This window comes from Nicotiana attenuata, unplaced genomic scaffold (assembly GCF_001879085.1).
Source record: "Nicotiana attenuata strain UT unplaced genomic scaffold, NIATTr2, whole genome shotgun sequence".
NCBI classification, from domain to species: domain Eukaryota; kingdom Viridiplantae; phylum Streptophyta; class Magnoliopsida; order Solanales; family Solanaceae; genus Nicotiana; species Nicotiana attenuata.
Window position 1 is genome coordinate 18,870 of NW_017671334.1, and position 14,952 is coordinate 33,821.

General features: G+C 33.7%; 1 protein-coding gene across 3 annotated transcripts; it reads left to right on the forward strand.

Annotated features, from left to right (window-relative positions):
* The first annotated feature begins 3,258 nt into the window (after window positions 1-3,258).
* LOC109207630 (cinnamoyl-CoA reductase-like SNL6) lies at window positions 3,259-14,696 on the forward strand. Of its 3 annotated transcripts, XM_019370581.1 has the most exons (6): window positions 3,261-3,691; window positions 3,892-4,052; window positions 5,824-6,018; window positions 6,860-7,011; window positions 7,102-7,191; window positions 7,982-8,252. In XM_019370581.1, the coding sequence occupies exons 1-6, from the start codon at window positions 3,559-3,561 to the stop codon at window positions 8,100-8,102; spliced, it is 852 nt and encodes a 283-aa protein (XP_019226126.1). In that variant the 5' UTR covers window positions 3,261-3,558; the 3' UTR covers window positions 8,103-8,252. The 3 variants fall into 3 exon arrangements, with proteins under 3 accessions (XP_019226127.1, XP_019226126.1, XP_019226125.1); XM_019370582.1 differs by lacking the exon at window positions 7,982-8,252 and adding an exon at window positions 14,590-14,696 and having other exon boundaries at window positions 3,259-3,691; window positions 6,860-7,191; XM_019370580.1 differs by having other exon boundaries at window positions 3,262-3,691; window positions 6,860-7,191.
* The last annotated feature ends 256 nt before the right edge of the window (window positions 14,697-14,952 follow it).

Below are 14,952 nucleotides of genomic sequence, written 5' to 3' on the forward strand. Positions count from 1 at the left end.
ATCAAGTTCAAGCTCAAAAACGAAGAACAAATCAAGGTCAAGTTCAAGCGATCAAGCTAAAGCTCAAGAACAAGATCATCGTTCGTGGAAACAAACATAGATTCAAGATCAAGCTCAAAGGCCCTTGAATCTATTTACCATTGGAAAGAAGAATCAGAGGATTCATAGAGATTGTAACACTCAAATATTCGAAATAAAATACTACGATTGTTGCGATATTTTCGGTCTTGATTTTATTTTCTCGACGCAAATTTTTTGTCTACAGAACTGTTAACATTATTTTATAAGAAATATAAGTTTGTAAAATAGAATTATGTCCTTTTATTTGAATGAATATGTCGATTAGTATATTAGTTTCTACTTGTACTATTTTCTTTTTAACACTTTTAATTTAGAATAAATCTAAACTAACATTATCAAAGTGACTACTATATTTTAAGGAATGTTGAAGGTTAAGACAATAATTTTTAAAATTTTTGTCATCTAACATCTCATATTTTACCGATAAAATTTTTGAACTTTTGAACTATTAGCTTGTTCTCCTAAAATTCTACTTATATAATATAAATGCACTATTACGAATGTGGGAAAATGCACACTTTTCCATTAGGCGATAATGGTTGGTTTATGAATAGAATTCTTTGCAATTTCCAGAAGATATTTAAGTTGTTTTCGCTTTTTGATAAGTTCTACTTTCGGTAATTCAATCGTGATTGTAATGGATCCGCTTCTGTAAAAGCAAAATTTATAAGTCTGATATTTTTTTTCAAAAAGAAACCTATAAATTTATTATTGCTAAAAAACGGGTCTCTTAAATTGGCGGCATAAAGAGAGAGCCTTATTTTATTTATCATGAAGCCGGCACTGACACGAAATAATACTCTAAGTATGTAATACTTTATTTTATAATGATGATATTTGATTATGCACGAAATTTAAAAGAGAAAGGCTTTTGAAATTTATAGTCTAAAATATTTGACTATAGCTATTTGGGCCGGAGCACAGCCGGGCTAATCGTAACTAGTATGATAATATACACAGCATAATAATAATATTTAATAGTGTATAAATCACAATATTATTTCTTTTGGAAAAAGATGGCACAAATCAGCGAAATAGAGGAAAAACTTTTTGAGATTTTTGGGATTTTTTGATTTACGGAAAGAGAGACGGAAACGGTACTCCAAGATTGTCGAATGGTGGAGATGGTAACGGTTTTCTTAATTATTGGTTATTTACATCAAGGCTGTTTAATGAAAATAGTATCCTTAATGCTGGTCTTAAATGGGATTCATTGTAGCGACATTTAAGGAATTGCCGATAATGCTATATGTGCAATAAAATTTGCCATCTTTATAATAAATGAGTAGTACTATTAGTTATGAGAATAGTTTTTATAAAGAGATCATCCGTGTAAAAAACTCTAAAAAAAGGGTCAGTTCATAATTTGAGACGTTGAAGTCTTTTACCTAAATCACGAACTAAATAATCCAAGATATAAGTCAAATTGTCAAGACCATAAAGTACCATTTCATTAAATTTACAAATTACAATCTCGTAATTTATTTATCTAATTGATATTAACTAGAGCTTTTTTTTAAAAAACAGAAAAAACGTGGTCGATGAGGCTCAATAAGACAACTTTGTCTTTATAGATCTCAGTCTTTTTCTCATATGGAGAAAGATAAAAAGTGAAAGAAACGTAACGAAACCTCGAGATTCTTTTTATATTTGATTTTGTGTTCTGTTTGCATGTGAAAACAGTGGTACGAGAAAACGCAGGCAAACTCAATTATGGTACGGTCACTTTTTAAAAAAAATACAAATTACCGACGGACAAATTTTATAGCTAAACATACGGGTTAAAGATTAATTATTAAGAAATTTAACGATAAATTAGTGATGGAGTTAGTAACAAAAAAAAAAAAAAAAATCTAGTGTAATCCCACAAGTGGGGTTTGGGAAGGGTAGTGTATATGCAGACGTAAACTTACCTTCAAGAAGGCAGAGAGGCTGTTTTCGGAAGACCTTCGGTTTAGGATAGGTAAAAGGAAGGTCAACAACAACAAGCATATCAATTAGTAAACAGAAGCAAAAATATAAAACTAAATACACTAGGTACTGCAATCAGAAAGCCGACACGAACGCAATAACAAGTAATCACAGAAGTCAAGGGATACGAGAATAGACAAATAACACTAAATCATGTATTAAAGCTACTGTTACCGACAAGGACAACGCTCGGCTACATGTCCTAATCCTCTACCTTAAATTTCAAGCTCCACACCTTCTTATCCATGGTCATGTAACGTTATATCTTGCGTAATCACCTCACCCTAATACTTTTTCGGTCCACCCCTACCTCTCGTTAGGCCCTCCAGGGTCAACCTTCACACCTTCTCACTGGTGCATTTGTGCCTCTGATGGTTTAGTAGCTAATTCTAATTTTTTTTGGTAGTATGTGTTTGTTTTCAATCTCTATGTGAGATGAGTGTCTTACAACGTGTACAACAAGCCAACAACGTGAATTAACAAATAACAAGACAAGTAACTCGAAGTAGGTGTTTCTTGTGGTAGTATGGCTTCTCTATACTACGCAAACCACAATTTGCCACGTCCAAACCAAACTCCTATCTTATGATATTCGTCAACAAGATTGTGACTTTAGCTACAATACCAAATCTCCCTATTTTTGGACAAACAACCACCGATAAATATTTATTCAAATCCAATGTTCACAAAGGAAAAAAATAAAAAATAAAAGGCAGCCAAGTACTCGAAGTATCCCATATTTATGTAGGGCGCGAGAAGGTAATGCAAGCATCATTAATTGATTTCACGGTTCAAATCCGTTGCCTATAGGTCATACGAAGACAATTTTACTGCTCCAAAGCTGCCTTCAACTAGTGGAAAGAAGCTTGTGCAAATAGAACAAATATAAATTTTTGTATACACATTGTTGAATTTTGTTGATATAATATAAAAATCAGTGAAGTAACAAAAGGGGTTTGAAAATTGGTGTAGGTCACAAATTCGAGTCTCAAGTGTGACATTTTGGTTTTATTTACAGAAAATCAAGTAATATATTATTTCATTTAATTATACAAAAAGATTGGATATATATATATATATTATATTACTATATATATATATATATATATATACTATATATATAATATATTATATATATATATGTATGTATGTTTTGCTTTCACTAGATCAGTATAAACACCGGATCCGAATAAAATTTTACCCAACTACCAATTACCAACCATCTATTGACTCCCACGTTCTTTAAATGCTTCTTTAGCTTAGCTTTTCTCATATATATGGAGTAAATATATGTTTCTTCTACTTACCCTCCTATGAAACATTAATTTCTTCCCTTTCTTTATAAATACAAGCCAAATTCACAACATAGCTAGCCATTTTTTCCCAATTGACATAGAAGTCTCTAGCCTTTTTCTTTGATCAAATTAAAGGGAAGTTTCACGGGTTTGTGAAGACAGATTCTCGTCACTCAATTCTCAGAGTTGAGCCAACTGATTCAGTGGTCTCATGGCGCCGGCTTCATTATGCTGCATCTCCAACACTGTATGTGTTATGGATGCCTCTAGTCGGCTCGGCTCGAGCTTGGTTAAGCGGCTACTTGAAAGAGGCTTCACAGTCCATGCTGCTATACAAAATCATGGTTAGTTCTTCAATTATTCACAAAACTTAAAATTTGTATTGTTAATTTGCCTTCTTTTGTGCTCTTCTTGTTTATGGTATTGGGTTGGCATTCTGCCAAACGTCCCGCCCTGAAAGTCCCGTTCGCTTTTGATGCTTCAGTAAATATTTTAAAATGAAAAATACTACTTCAGTCTTAACTATAACTACATTATTTGTTAGGTGATAATGAGTTGATGTTGTTGCCGCCATGTAACAAGAAGGAATTGAAGGTTTTTCAGTCGGACCCTTTTGATTACCATAGTGTACTCGATGCTTTGAAGGGTTGTTCTTGTTTGTTTTACTCCTTTGAGCCTCCCAAGGACCACTCCAATGCTTATGATGTAAGTTCACTTTTTTTCACCATTTATTTCCTATCTTGAATATATTCAATTAAAATAAAAAATATCTGGTGTACAAAAAGTTTCCCCCGAAAAAAGGGTGCGTAACAGGAATTTGACTAAGCTATGTATTAAGCCTTCATTTTATTATTATAAGTTGATTATTCATATTAATTCTTGATCAATTATGTGAGTGCATGTATTCCCAAAGACTGATTAGGAGAGAAAAATTAGTGTAGAAATAATGTGGGGTAGCCACTTTTTAACATGGTATTTAGTTTTTATCCAGTATTTTTAATGTTGAGCAAAAATAGCCACTACTTTATTAAAAATAATACGAAAAGACGTTTTTACCTTTTCTTCATGAGTGCTGTGTAAATATTAAGGACATGGTGTCCTTAACATTTACACTGCACATATGAAGTTAAGGACTTGACAGGACACTTTGTCCTTAATAGTTACACAACATTCATGAAGTTAAGGACACCATGTCCTTAATATTTACACAACACTCATAAAGTTAAGGACACTATGTCCTTAACATTACACTGCATATATGAAGTTAAGGACACGAGGTCGTAAAGTTTAATCAATAACAAAAGGTGCAAATACAAGTTAAGGACATTATATCCTTAACATTTATACTGCACACATGAAGTTAAGGACGCCATGTCCTTAACATTTACACTGCACATATGAAGTTAAGGACATGAGGATACTTTGTCCTTAATATTTACACAGCATTCATGAAGTTAAGGACACCATGTTCGTAATATTTACACAAACACCCATGTCTAGCACAAGGGTATTTTCGTCCGGACGGATAAAAATCTATTATGCACTGGCTAAAGGGTAAACACATTTTAAACAGTGACTAAAGAGTAAAGACATCTCTAATTAATGACTAAGTGTGCACTTCCCCCAAAATTAGTCGAGTAGCCCATGCAATGGTTTTGGCACTATAAGGATAAAGGGCAAGTCAAAACCAAATTGACCTAATTAAAAAAATTAAAAATTATCCACAACATTAAATTGCAATAATACTGAATAATATCTAAAGTATGTTGAACACGTCAAGAAATTTTCTTAGACCTTGTAGCTAAAGTTGGTTTACCAATACAGGAAGTGTCCGAGTTTAGTTAAGCTAATAATGAAAGTTTGGTGTTGTTCTGTGCCATTGGTGTCCACACATGATTTCCCAGAGCATTTCACGTTAATTACATTTGATAGTATAAATATTTGTTACATTATTGTTGTATTTAATTTGTAAATAGCATGTTAATTATTATTTTTATCAGATTTTTTAAATAGAAAAATTAAATAATTTCCTTGCAAGTGACATAAAAAACTTATTTTTTTCCTGCCACCCCCCTAATTTCGTTCTGACAAGTGTGGTTTTTTTTTTTCCGATCATCATATTTTAGTCCGTCAGAACATGTTAGTTATTATTTTTATTAGATTATCAATTAATACATATAATTTTTTTACTTATAATTACCTTATATATATTTACAAAAATCTGAAATTCGCTACGAACGCCGTCGCTAATCTATCACTAAATTACTCGTAGCTAACAATTTTTTTTTGACAATATATATATATATATATATATATATATATATATATATATATATATATATCGCTGATACGTTGCTAAATAACCTGTTTAGCTACAGAATTGCTTGTCGCTCATTTTTTTAAAGTAATAATCTAATTATGTAAATATTTTGACATCATTAATGGATAAAATTAAAACTCTTGGAATAATGGGCAGGAATATATGGCAGAGGTAGAAGTTAGGGCAGCACATAATGTATTGGAAGCATGTGCACAAACTGAAACCATAGAAAAAATTGTATTCACTTCCTCAGCAACTGCTATTATTTGGGGACATGATCATAAAAAATCTGCATCCTTTGATCTTGATGAAAGGCATTGGAGTGACATCAACTTTTGTAGTAAATTCAAGGTATGTCAACATTTTAAATTATTACTACATTCTTATATTCTTACTCTTGGTTCGATGAATTAATTTTCTTCCTTTTAAGTCACAAATAAAATTATTTTTATGTGACTTACAATTTTACGAATTTGAACCGTAAAATCAGTTACTGATACTTACGTTAAAATAGACTGCTTACATCTTTAATTCCCTGAAGTGTGAGTACTTTTTTGGACATTGAATGAACGCAAGATACTTCGTGCAATACACTGTCCCTTTCTGCCATAAGCCTTTTTTACCTATCTGCTTCCTTTTTCAATATTCGAACTTCAGCTTTGCTTGTGTTCGTCATCGGCGCTCGCCAGATAGGGTCGGATTTATAGGGTAGACTATGGGGCACGTGAACCCATGGTCTCTCCGTCAAATTAGGTATTTTATATATGTATCTTTTAGAATTTGTCTAATATTATCTATTGGCACTCCATGCTACAAAAAGGATGAATGGTGCACTCAGTGGCGGAGCCAGGATTTTCATTAAGGGGAGTCAAAATATAAAGAAATAAACTCACAAAGGAGTCAAAGGGTATCATTATATAGTATATATACATATTTTAAAAAAAAAATTATCGAGCTATACAGTGTAATTTTCCGGCGAAGGGGTGTCGGTGACACCCCTTTGGTGCATGTGGCTCCGCCACTGGGTGCACTTGGTTGAACACTGAATTATTTACCCTAAGAACATCGATCGATTCCTACTTAGTACTTTTGTCTCTCATTTCTTTAATGGTGCACCCATGTTCTAGAAATTCTAGATTCGCCCTCCGTCGCCAGATGTATTACTCATGCTTAATTTATTTCATGGATACAGCTATGGCATGCTTTAGCAAAAACACTAGCAGAGAAAACAGCATGGGCATTGGCAATGGACAGAGGTTTAAACATGGTGTCAATCAACTCAGGATTGTTAATTAGTCCTGATTTAAACATCACAAATCCTTATTTAAATGGAGCTGCAGAAATGTATGAAGATGGAGTTTTTGTGACTGTTGATCTTGATTTCTTAGTGGATTCTCACATTTGTGTTTATGAAGATATCTCAACTTATGGCAGATATTTGTGCTTTAATCACATCATTAATACCACAGAAGATGCTTTTAAGCTTGCTGAAAAATTGTTCCCTTTGCCTTCCTCCCCTCCAAGGTACGAACTTCGTCGCTAATCTGTCACTAAATCACTCGTAATTAACAAAATTTCTTGATGATTTGTCGCTAATCTTTCGCTAAGTAGGATTAGCGACAAATTTTTCTATTTAGCTACATAATTTATCCGTCTCTAATATTTAGTTTACTGTATTTTAATGTTGGTAGTAGGTCATTAATTTGCTTTATTTTCTTGGTTAGAATGTAATTTCGTTTTAGGTGACCTGAAAATGTATATCTCGTTTTCTCTCTCCATAAAGTCATAAAATCTGCAGTTATATCAATAAGATTTAAATAAATCTCACAATAAATATTGTAGCTTTTTTATATAAGCCAAAAATTGTGTTCTTTTTTACTTGGTTAAAAATCAATACTCTTTGGGTGGAGTTAGTTTGGGGAAAAACAGTGAATATAGAAGAGATGAGATGACGGAAAAGAGAGTATTAATTACTTGTCATATTATTTGAAGAGGAGTGTTGGTGCAACTGGTAAAGTTGTTGTTATGTGATCATGAGTCACGGGTTCAAACCGTGAAAATAACCTCTTGCAGAAATGCAGGAAAAGGTTGCATATAATAGATGTGATCATGTGTCACGGGTTCGAACCGTGAAAATAACCACTTGCAGAAATGCAGGATATGATTGCGTATAATAGAACCTGGTGATACTGCCCTTCCCCGACCCCGTACATAACGGGAGCTTAGTGCACCAGACTGCCTTTTATTTGTATTCATTTTTAAGGATGTGGATTATTATGACTCTTTTTTTTAATTCCTATCTTTGATTTGATAGTTTTGAGAAGGATACAAGGATAATCCAGCAGAGGATAAGCAACAAGAAATTGAACAAACTTATGGTTGATTTTAGAAAATCAGAGAAAGGCCTTTTGGAAAATCAAGAAGATTGCTTGTGAAAGTAGTACATATGTTATCCAGCTTATTTAATTGTCCCTTGGACATGTCCTAAGGTCATTAAATTTGACAGCAATATTTAAGAGTTTAATTTATATATACTGTCGGTGTAAAGAAGCTTTACAGCATCAAATTACGTTTTTCTGTTGTAACATATGATCTATTTTATTTTCAAAATTACAAAAATTTATATTTTAAAGAGACTTACCAATACATATTTTTTGGATGTCCCCGATAATGTAAGAAATTCTTTATACTAATGTCCACTAAGGAAGAAGAAGAAGAAAATAAGGGAAAGACACATAAGGGGTCGTTTGGTACGCGAAATAAGGTGGGATAAGATGTGAAATTATATTTATAGTGTGTTTGGTTGATGGGATAAATTTATACCGCACACCAAATATATTACAAATTTAATCCCATATTTAATCCTGAATATTCTACTTATTCCATCCTATCCCATCAAACTTAGGATTATTTTATCCTGCCTTCCAAGTGGGATAAATTGGTCTAGGGATTATGATTGGTGCAAATTATATATACGGCCTTGCCTTTTAGGGGTCGCTTGGTTAGAAACAAGTTATTTCAGGATTAATTATTTCGGGATTAGTTATCCTGGGATTAGTTATTCACCCTTCCATAGGGATAAAAAAATTCCGGGATAACTAATCCCTGGATTAGTTATACTTATCCCAACCAAATATGGGATAAACTCATTTCAAATTTAATCACGAAATTAATTATCCTATCCCTCGTGTGAACACCTAATTTTTGCACTATTTTAACACCTCCCAAAGATATTAGTGTTTTGTTATTTTAATTGTTTTTCTCAATTTTTGTGTCTTTATTGCATATTTCCTATCATAAAATACTATAAAAATAGTTCTTTCTTCATTTATGCATTTTAAGAATTAACTAACCTTTCAATTGGTGAATTAATCTAGTTAATTGATCATTTGAATAAGTTATTTAATTAATTTATTTGTTTGTGTAAATTTAGTTTAATAAGTAGGATTAGAAAGAAATTTGGCCAAATTTGAAAGAAAAAGTGGCCAAGAGTGCAAAATAAGGGGCTGCCATTGAAAGGGTCCAAAACGACGTAGTTTTACTTCAAAACTACGTCGTTTCATTAAGTGACCAAGACCAAATCTCAATCCTTCATCTCACTTTGATCTAATGGCCTTTATTCAATGCCCCCATAGGTATATAAGGCCCCAAAAATCAGATTTTTGGCCATTTACTAAGCCTAAATTCCTCTCTCTTCCTTTCTCTCCTCACTCTCTCTTCACTCTCTCTACCGCCGCCCAGCTCCGCCGCCGGAAATCGCCCGCCGGCGGCGGCCGTCGTCCAAACCACCCCAAAATTTAACCCTCTCTTCCTCTCACTCCCCTCATTCCAAATCCACAACCCAAATCCCCAAAATCTCCATCAATAATCAACAAAAGCAAACCCTAATCGTGCCGTCTCCAATGCCGCCGCCGCCTGTCGTCCAAACACCACCAAAATTTCACTCCCTATTCATCTCACTCTCCTCTTCTCCATTCCACGCCCCAAAATCTTCAAAACCCCTCCAAAATCCGGCGAGTTTCCATCAGCCGTCGTCAACCACCCTACTGCCGCCATCTCTGCCGATCCGCCGCCGTCCCAGCCACCCCTCAACCGCCACTGCCTCCCATTTCTCTTCACCTCGGCCTCAAGCGAGTTTCTGTTGCCCATTTTTATCAAAACTAGCATCCAATTCTCCGTAGTCATGGTTTCGAAAAAAATCGACATTAGACACTCGCTCGAGTCATACCGCTGCCTATCGCCATTTTCCGGATACTCGAGTATACGGTAAAATCCTAGCTCTCCTTTTATATTTCTGATTTTTGCTTCTGTAATCGGGTTTAGATTCAGTTTGAATCGTATGTTTCTTGTCGGATAATTAACAGTGCTCATTTAGAATCTGTTTCGAGCATTAGTTTGTGAATTCAGTTGTTTGTTCTATGTTTAGTTTGCAGAAATCAATTTGTTTTAATCTAATTAGTTTAAGTTTTTTCTGTTTTGTCAATCGTTAGTTGTGTGATTTGTTTTGGTTCAAAATCAATAGGGTGGTATTGATGTTGTCAAAATCTGAAGTTATGGGTTTGATCATGACTTAGGGTACTAGTAGCTTACTTTTGATTAGTAGGGTGGCTGAAATGACTCCTTGGCTCCTGCCATAGCAGATTTCAGGCTGTCCTTTCACCTTTTGGACAACCTTTAGCACACAAATTCAGCCTCTTTTGGACAGATTTTTGGTGAACCAAAATCTGTCCAAAAAAGGCTTTTCTTTGCCTATTTAAGGGCTGCCCTTTCCTCATTTTAAAGGGGACTCTACCATACATTTGCTAGACATTTTACACTATAAGAAAATACAAAATTTTGAGAGTAAAAATCAGCATCTAAACATATCCAATAGTAAGCTGAAAATATCAAAAGAAGTAAGCTGAAATTTGAGAGCTTTGGTTTCTTTTTCCCTTTGAAAGTCGTTGAGTTTCTGGGTTAATTTTCTGGTTCGCTTCGGGTGTGTTTTGCTGGTTTTTGTTGTTGTAACTGCTGGTTTATTAAGTTCGGTTGATTTGGTGGATTCAAACTCACCTTTGCTGTTGTAAGCGAAATCCTGCAATCTAGGTAATTTTGACCTTTGCAATATAGTATCTTGAGTTGTAATGGAAAGCTTGAAGTTTGAATTTCATTTAGTTGCTTGATATTATCTTCTGCCTGATTTGTTAAATTTGAACTATGAGTATGCCTTAGCCAAAATCTTCTTTGCCTTGCTGGTAAATAAATGTTAAGCTCTGAAGTTTGGTTTTTTCCAGTGTTAGTAATTAGTTCAAGTTATTTGCTCTCGATTGAGACAGATTGATAGGTTGGCTATTTACATACTGCTGATATGTAGCTAAATAATCCAAAGTTTTAATTTGGATCAAAGCAAAAGTAGTTCTCTTTGAAGAAAGCGTGACGTTAATCTCACTAGAGTTACTTTGGTATCTACTTAAGTAGTATATTAATATGCTTCCTTGAAACTTTTTTAATACATTAGATTGAAGCTAGCTATCGTATGGCTCTTCTCAAGTAAAATACTACTACTTGTTTATTAGTTTAATTATAATAATTTTACAATGTTGTGTGTTATGATGATGGAAAGATGAAAATATTTAGATTCAGTTATTCATTTTTTTTTAATTTTTCACTTGGAGAAAAGTATTATAAGAGAGAGAGAGAACAGAGGTTTTATGGGTGAGTTTTATCTTGATCTCCTCTATGTTAGAGTACTCTCTTTAATCCAAGACCATAAAGAAAAACCAAAGAATTTTTTTTTCTTTGTTGTCTTCTCCCTTATTTTTAAGTTTGAAAAATAGAGTTAAAGCTTGAATCAATATTTTAATTTCATACAAGTTTCGTTTCCCCGTGTGCTGGTTTAGTGTTATTTTTTTGTGATCTATCATATTTTTATTGTTAAGCTGGAGTCCATGTTTGAATATTTAACAATTCCTTTTTCGCTCAAATGGACATGGGATTATCACTAGTATGGTTCAGCACTATAAGTAAGAGTTTAGATAATTAAGAAGATTGAATAGTTAGGGGTTATCCCTTTTAATAAATGTCTTGCTAAGTATCATGTTAGGCCACTTCCTCTTCAATATCAAAATTTGCCCAATGCATATGTAGCAACCAATAAAAATTCTCATGCCTATAATACATAGCTGGCACTAATCTTTAAATTACCAATTTATTCAGATGAATCCAATAACATTTTTTAATAGCTAAAATAATGTGAAGACTTAATCCCTTTAGTAATTAATTTAAGTGCTAGGCAATTAGTAGGCGAGCTTTAATTTCACGGAATCGCTTGCATAACGTGATGTTCAATATTCAATAATTTAATTCAAGAAGGTCATACAATTTTCGTTAGTTTTCTAGTTAATTTTTTAACTCTTTGCCAAACTCGCGGATTCGCTTGCGTAGCGCGATAATTGACTTTTTAATAAATTTCAAAATTAATTTGTGTGAGCACGTGATTTTTGCCCTATATATGAATTATTCCCAAAAATTCAAACAAAATAATTTTTTCTTTCATTATTTTACACTTTGGTGAGTTTTGTGTTATTTTCTGTTAATTGTTTGCATTTTATTTGTGCATTTTAATTCATATGAAAAATATAAAAATATACACATGACATTTGCATTTGGGACCTAATTTCATATTTTAGGATTATTTAGTGGTTAAGTTGTTTTAGAACAAATTTAAAGAAAATAACAAAAATAGTCCATTTTGCATTGTTAATTGTTGAATTTGTCATGGGTTTGCTTTTAAATAGGATTTAATATATTTTAGGAATTAATTAGTTTAATTTTGGAAACAAATTAATGATTTTGCATTTTAATAAAGTTAGAAAAAACATGAAAATATAAAATGAAAACAGGATAAACAAAAGAGATAAAAGAAAAAACAATTAAAAAAAAGTGGTCTTAGTAAATGCCCAAATTTGGGCCAAAATGACTTAGACCAAACGAAATCCCACCCCCAAATATACCCGTTCCAGACCAGGCCCAAGCGTCCCAACCCGGTCCAGCCTTTTGACCCCAAAGCGACACCGTTTCAGGTCGATTAGATCTGAGCCGCCGAGGTTAGTAAATCCAACGGCAGAGAACCGGGTTCAATTAAATATATAATTGTCGGATCACCTAACCCCCCCGTTTCATCTCTCTCAGAAGCACCATATAACGCCACTGTTCGCCGCCTTGGACCGCCGCCGGAAATCGCCTCACGGCGGCGGTCGGTCTCCAAATGGTCCCAAATTCACACTGCATCATCCTCTCACCCTCCTCTCTCTATATACCCAAGTCTTCTTCTTCAAATCATAACCGATTTCTTCGAATATCCAAATCTGTGGACGCCGTCTCCGCCGCCTACGGCAACGCCACCACAAACTGGTCCCAAATTAACACCCTAGGACCTCCTCAATCTCCTCATCTCAAATATCCAAACCATGTCCCTCGAATCATCGCAAATCTTTTCGAATCTTCATTTGAAAATCCGGCCAAAACCCTACTTCTTCCAAATCCGGTCAAAATTACACCCCACAATCTCCCTGACTCCCTCATCCTGAATTCCAAGCCAAAATCTTTCAAATCCAAGCAAAACTCTGTTAATTCCAGATCTAGGGTTCAGAAGTTCGACCTGTTTTGGGGATTTCAAGTGCTCGATTAATTTTGAATGCGACATTAATTGAAAATCGAAATTCAAGGTTAGCCATGTAAAGACCTAAAATCAGTAAGTCCATGTTCTTCTCTGTTTTCAGCTTTTTATTTTTCCTATTGTTGTTTTTTTAGAATCCTGTTGTTAGGTTGTGATGATTTAAAATTTCAATTTAGGTCATAATTGTTCTTCCCCCATATAATTAGTGTTTAATCTGCTCATTGATTTCAGTAGTAAGGTTCCAGGTTCAACTATCATTTTGTATATTTGATTTCTGGTCAATTAGTCTTCATAGCTAGTAACATTTTGGTTCTGCTTGATGTTAATTAGTTCATTGATGTGTAGAGTTAAATTTCAGTTAATTAGATTAATTAGGTCAATTTTTGTTTAAGTTCTATTTGGTTGATCAATTTGCAGTGATTGTTTTGCTTGAGGTAGAATTAATCTCCTTTTAGTTCAATTTTAGGTTTTGTTTGGTTTTTTGATTTTCAGAACTGCTGGTTAGTTAGACAACCATGGGTAGTCAATAAGGTTGGGGTTGAATTAGTAATTCCAGGCTAGTGAGGAGGGTAGTTTAGGGAAATCCATTTAGTAACTGAACTTAGAAGCTACTAAAAGCATCTAGAAAGGGTTGAAATTGAATTTCAATAACTTTTAGTGTATTAACTTGAGGAACAAGTCAATAAGTAAAGGACTATTTATGAAAATAACCTAGGGACTAGAAGGAAAACACAAAATCTGAGGGTTGCCCTCATTTTTCCTATAAAAAGGCATGCCAATGCCTTAAGTCACAAGTTTTGGAGCCTCAATATTCCAAAAAATCTCCTCAAGCTCCACAGATCTGAAATTCCAAATTCAGATCAAAAATTCCTTTTAGATCTTAGCTTTCTTCAAAAGAAAAATCAAAAAACAATAGAAAACTGTCAAAAATCCAAAAAAACTACTGTTCCATTAAAATTTTAGATGAATTTTAGCTATTGATTTACATTTTTAGTTCAGTTCTGGTTGCCGTAGTTTCAGAGGTCTACTGGTTGGATTTCGAGTGGTTTTTGGTCTCAATTGAGTCATTTCGGGTCATTACTGGGTGCTGTACTCCTGTGAATTGTTCCTGGGTGTTTGAGAAATTGTTTTTGATTCGAAAATTGCTCTTGTGGTTGATGTGTTGATTGATCCATTGCTGGATTTCTGAAATTGTTCCTGAATTGCTGCTGAATTCTGTTATTGCTGCTGACCTCTCTTACTTCTTCTTTGTATTCTAATTCCAGGTACACATCCTGAATCTATCTCAATGTAGATCTACAATTGCAATTAAAATGAAGTTGATGCATGGCTCCTGTTGTAGATTTCGGCTGTTTTAAATGCTTTGTCATATTTCACTATAATAAATGTGGACTGTACTGGACTGTTTAGACTATTAGGCTTGTGATTGTTCATCGAAAATATTAGCCTTGGACTAGCATAGTTTAATTAGTTGTGTTAGTTTGACTTTTAAAGTCGGAGAATATTGTGGACTTGAGATTAATTCTGGCATTAGTGTGTATGCTCATATCAATGACAATTTCAGGCCCAGTAAATATTTGTGGTAATGCAGTACTTTAATATCTAAAATCAGTAATTGTAGGTTTAAT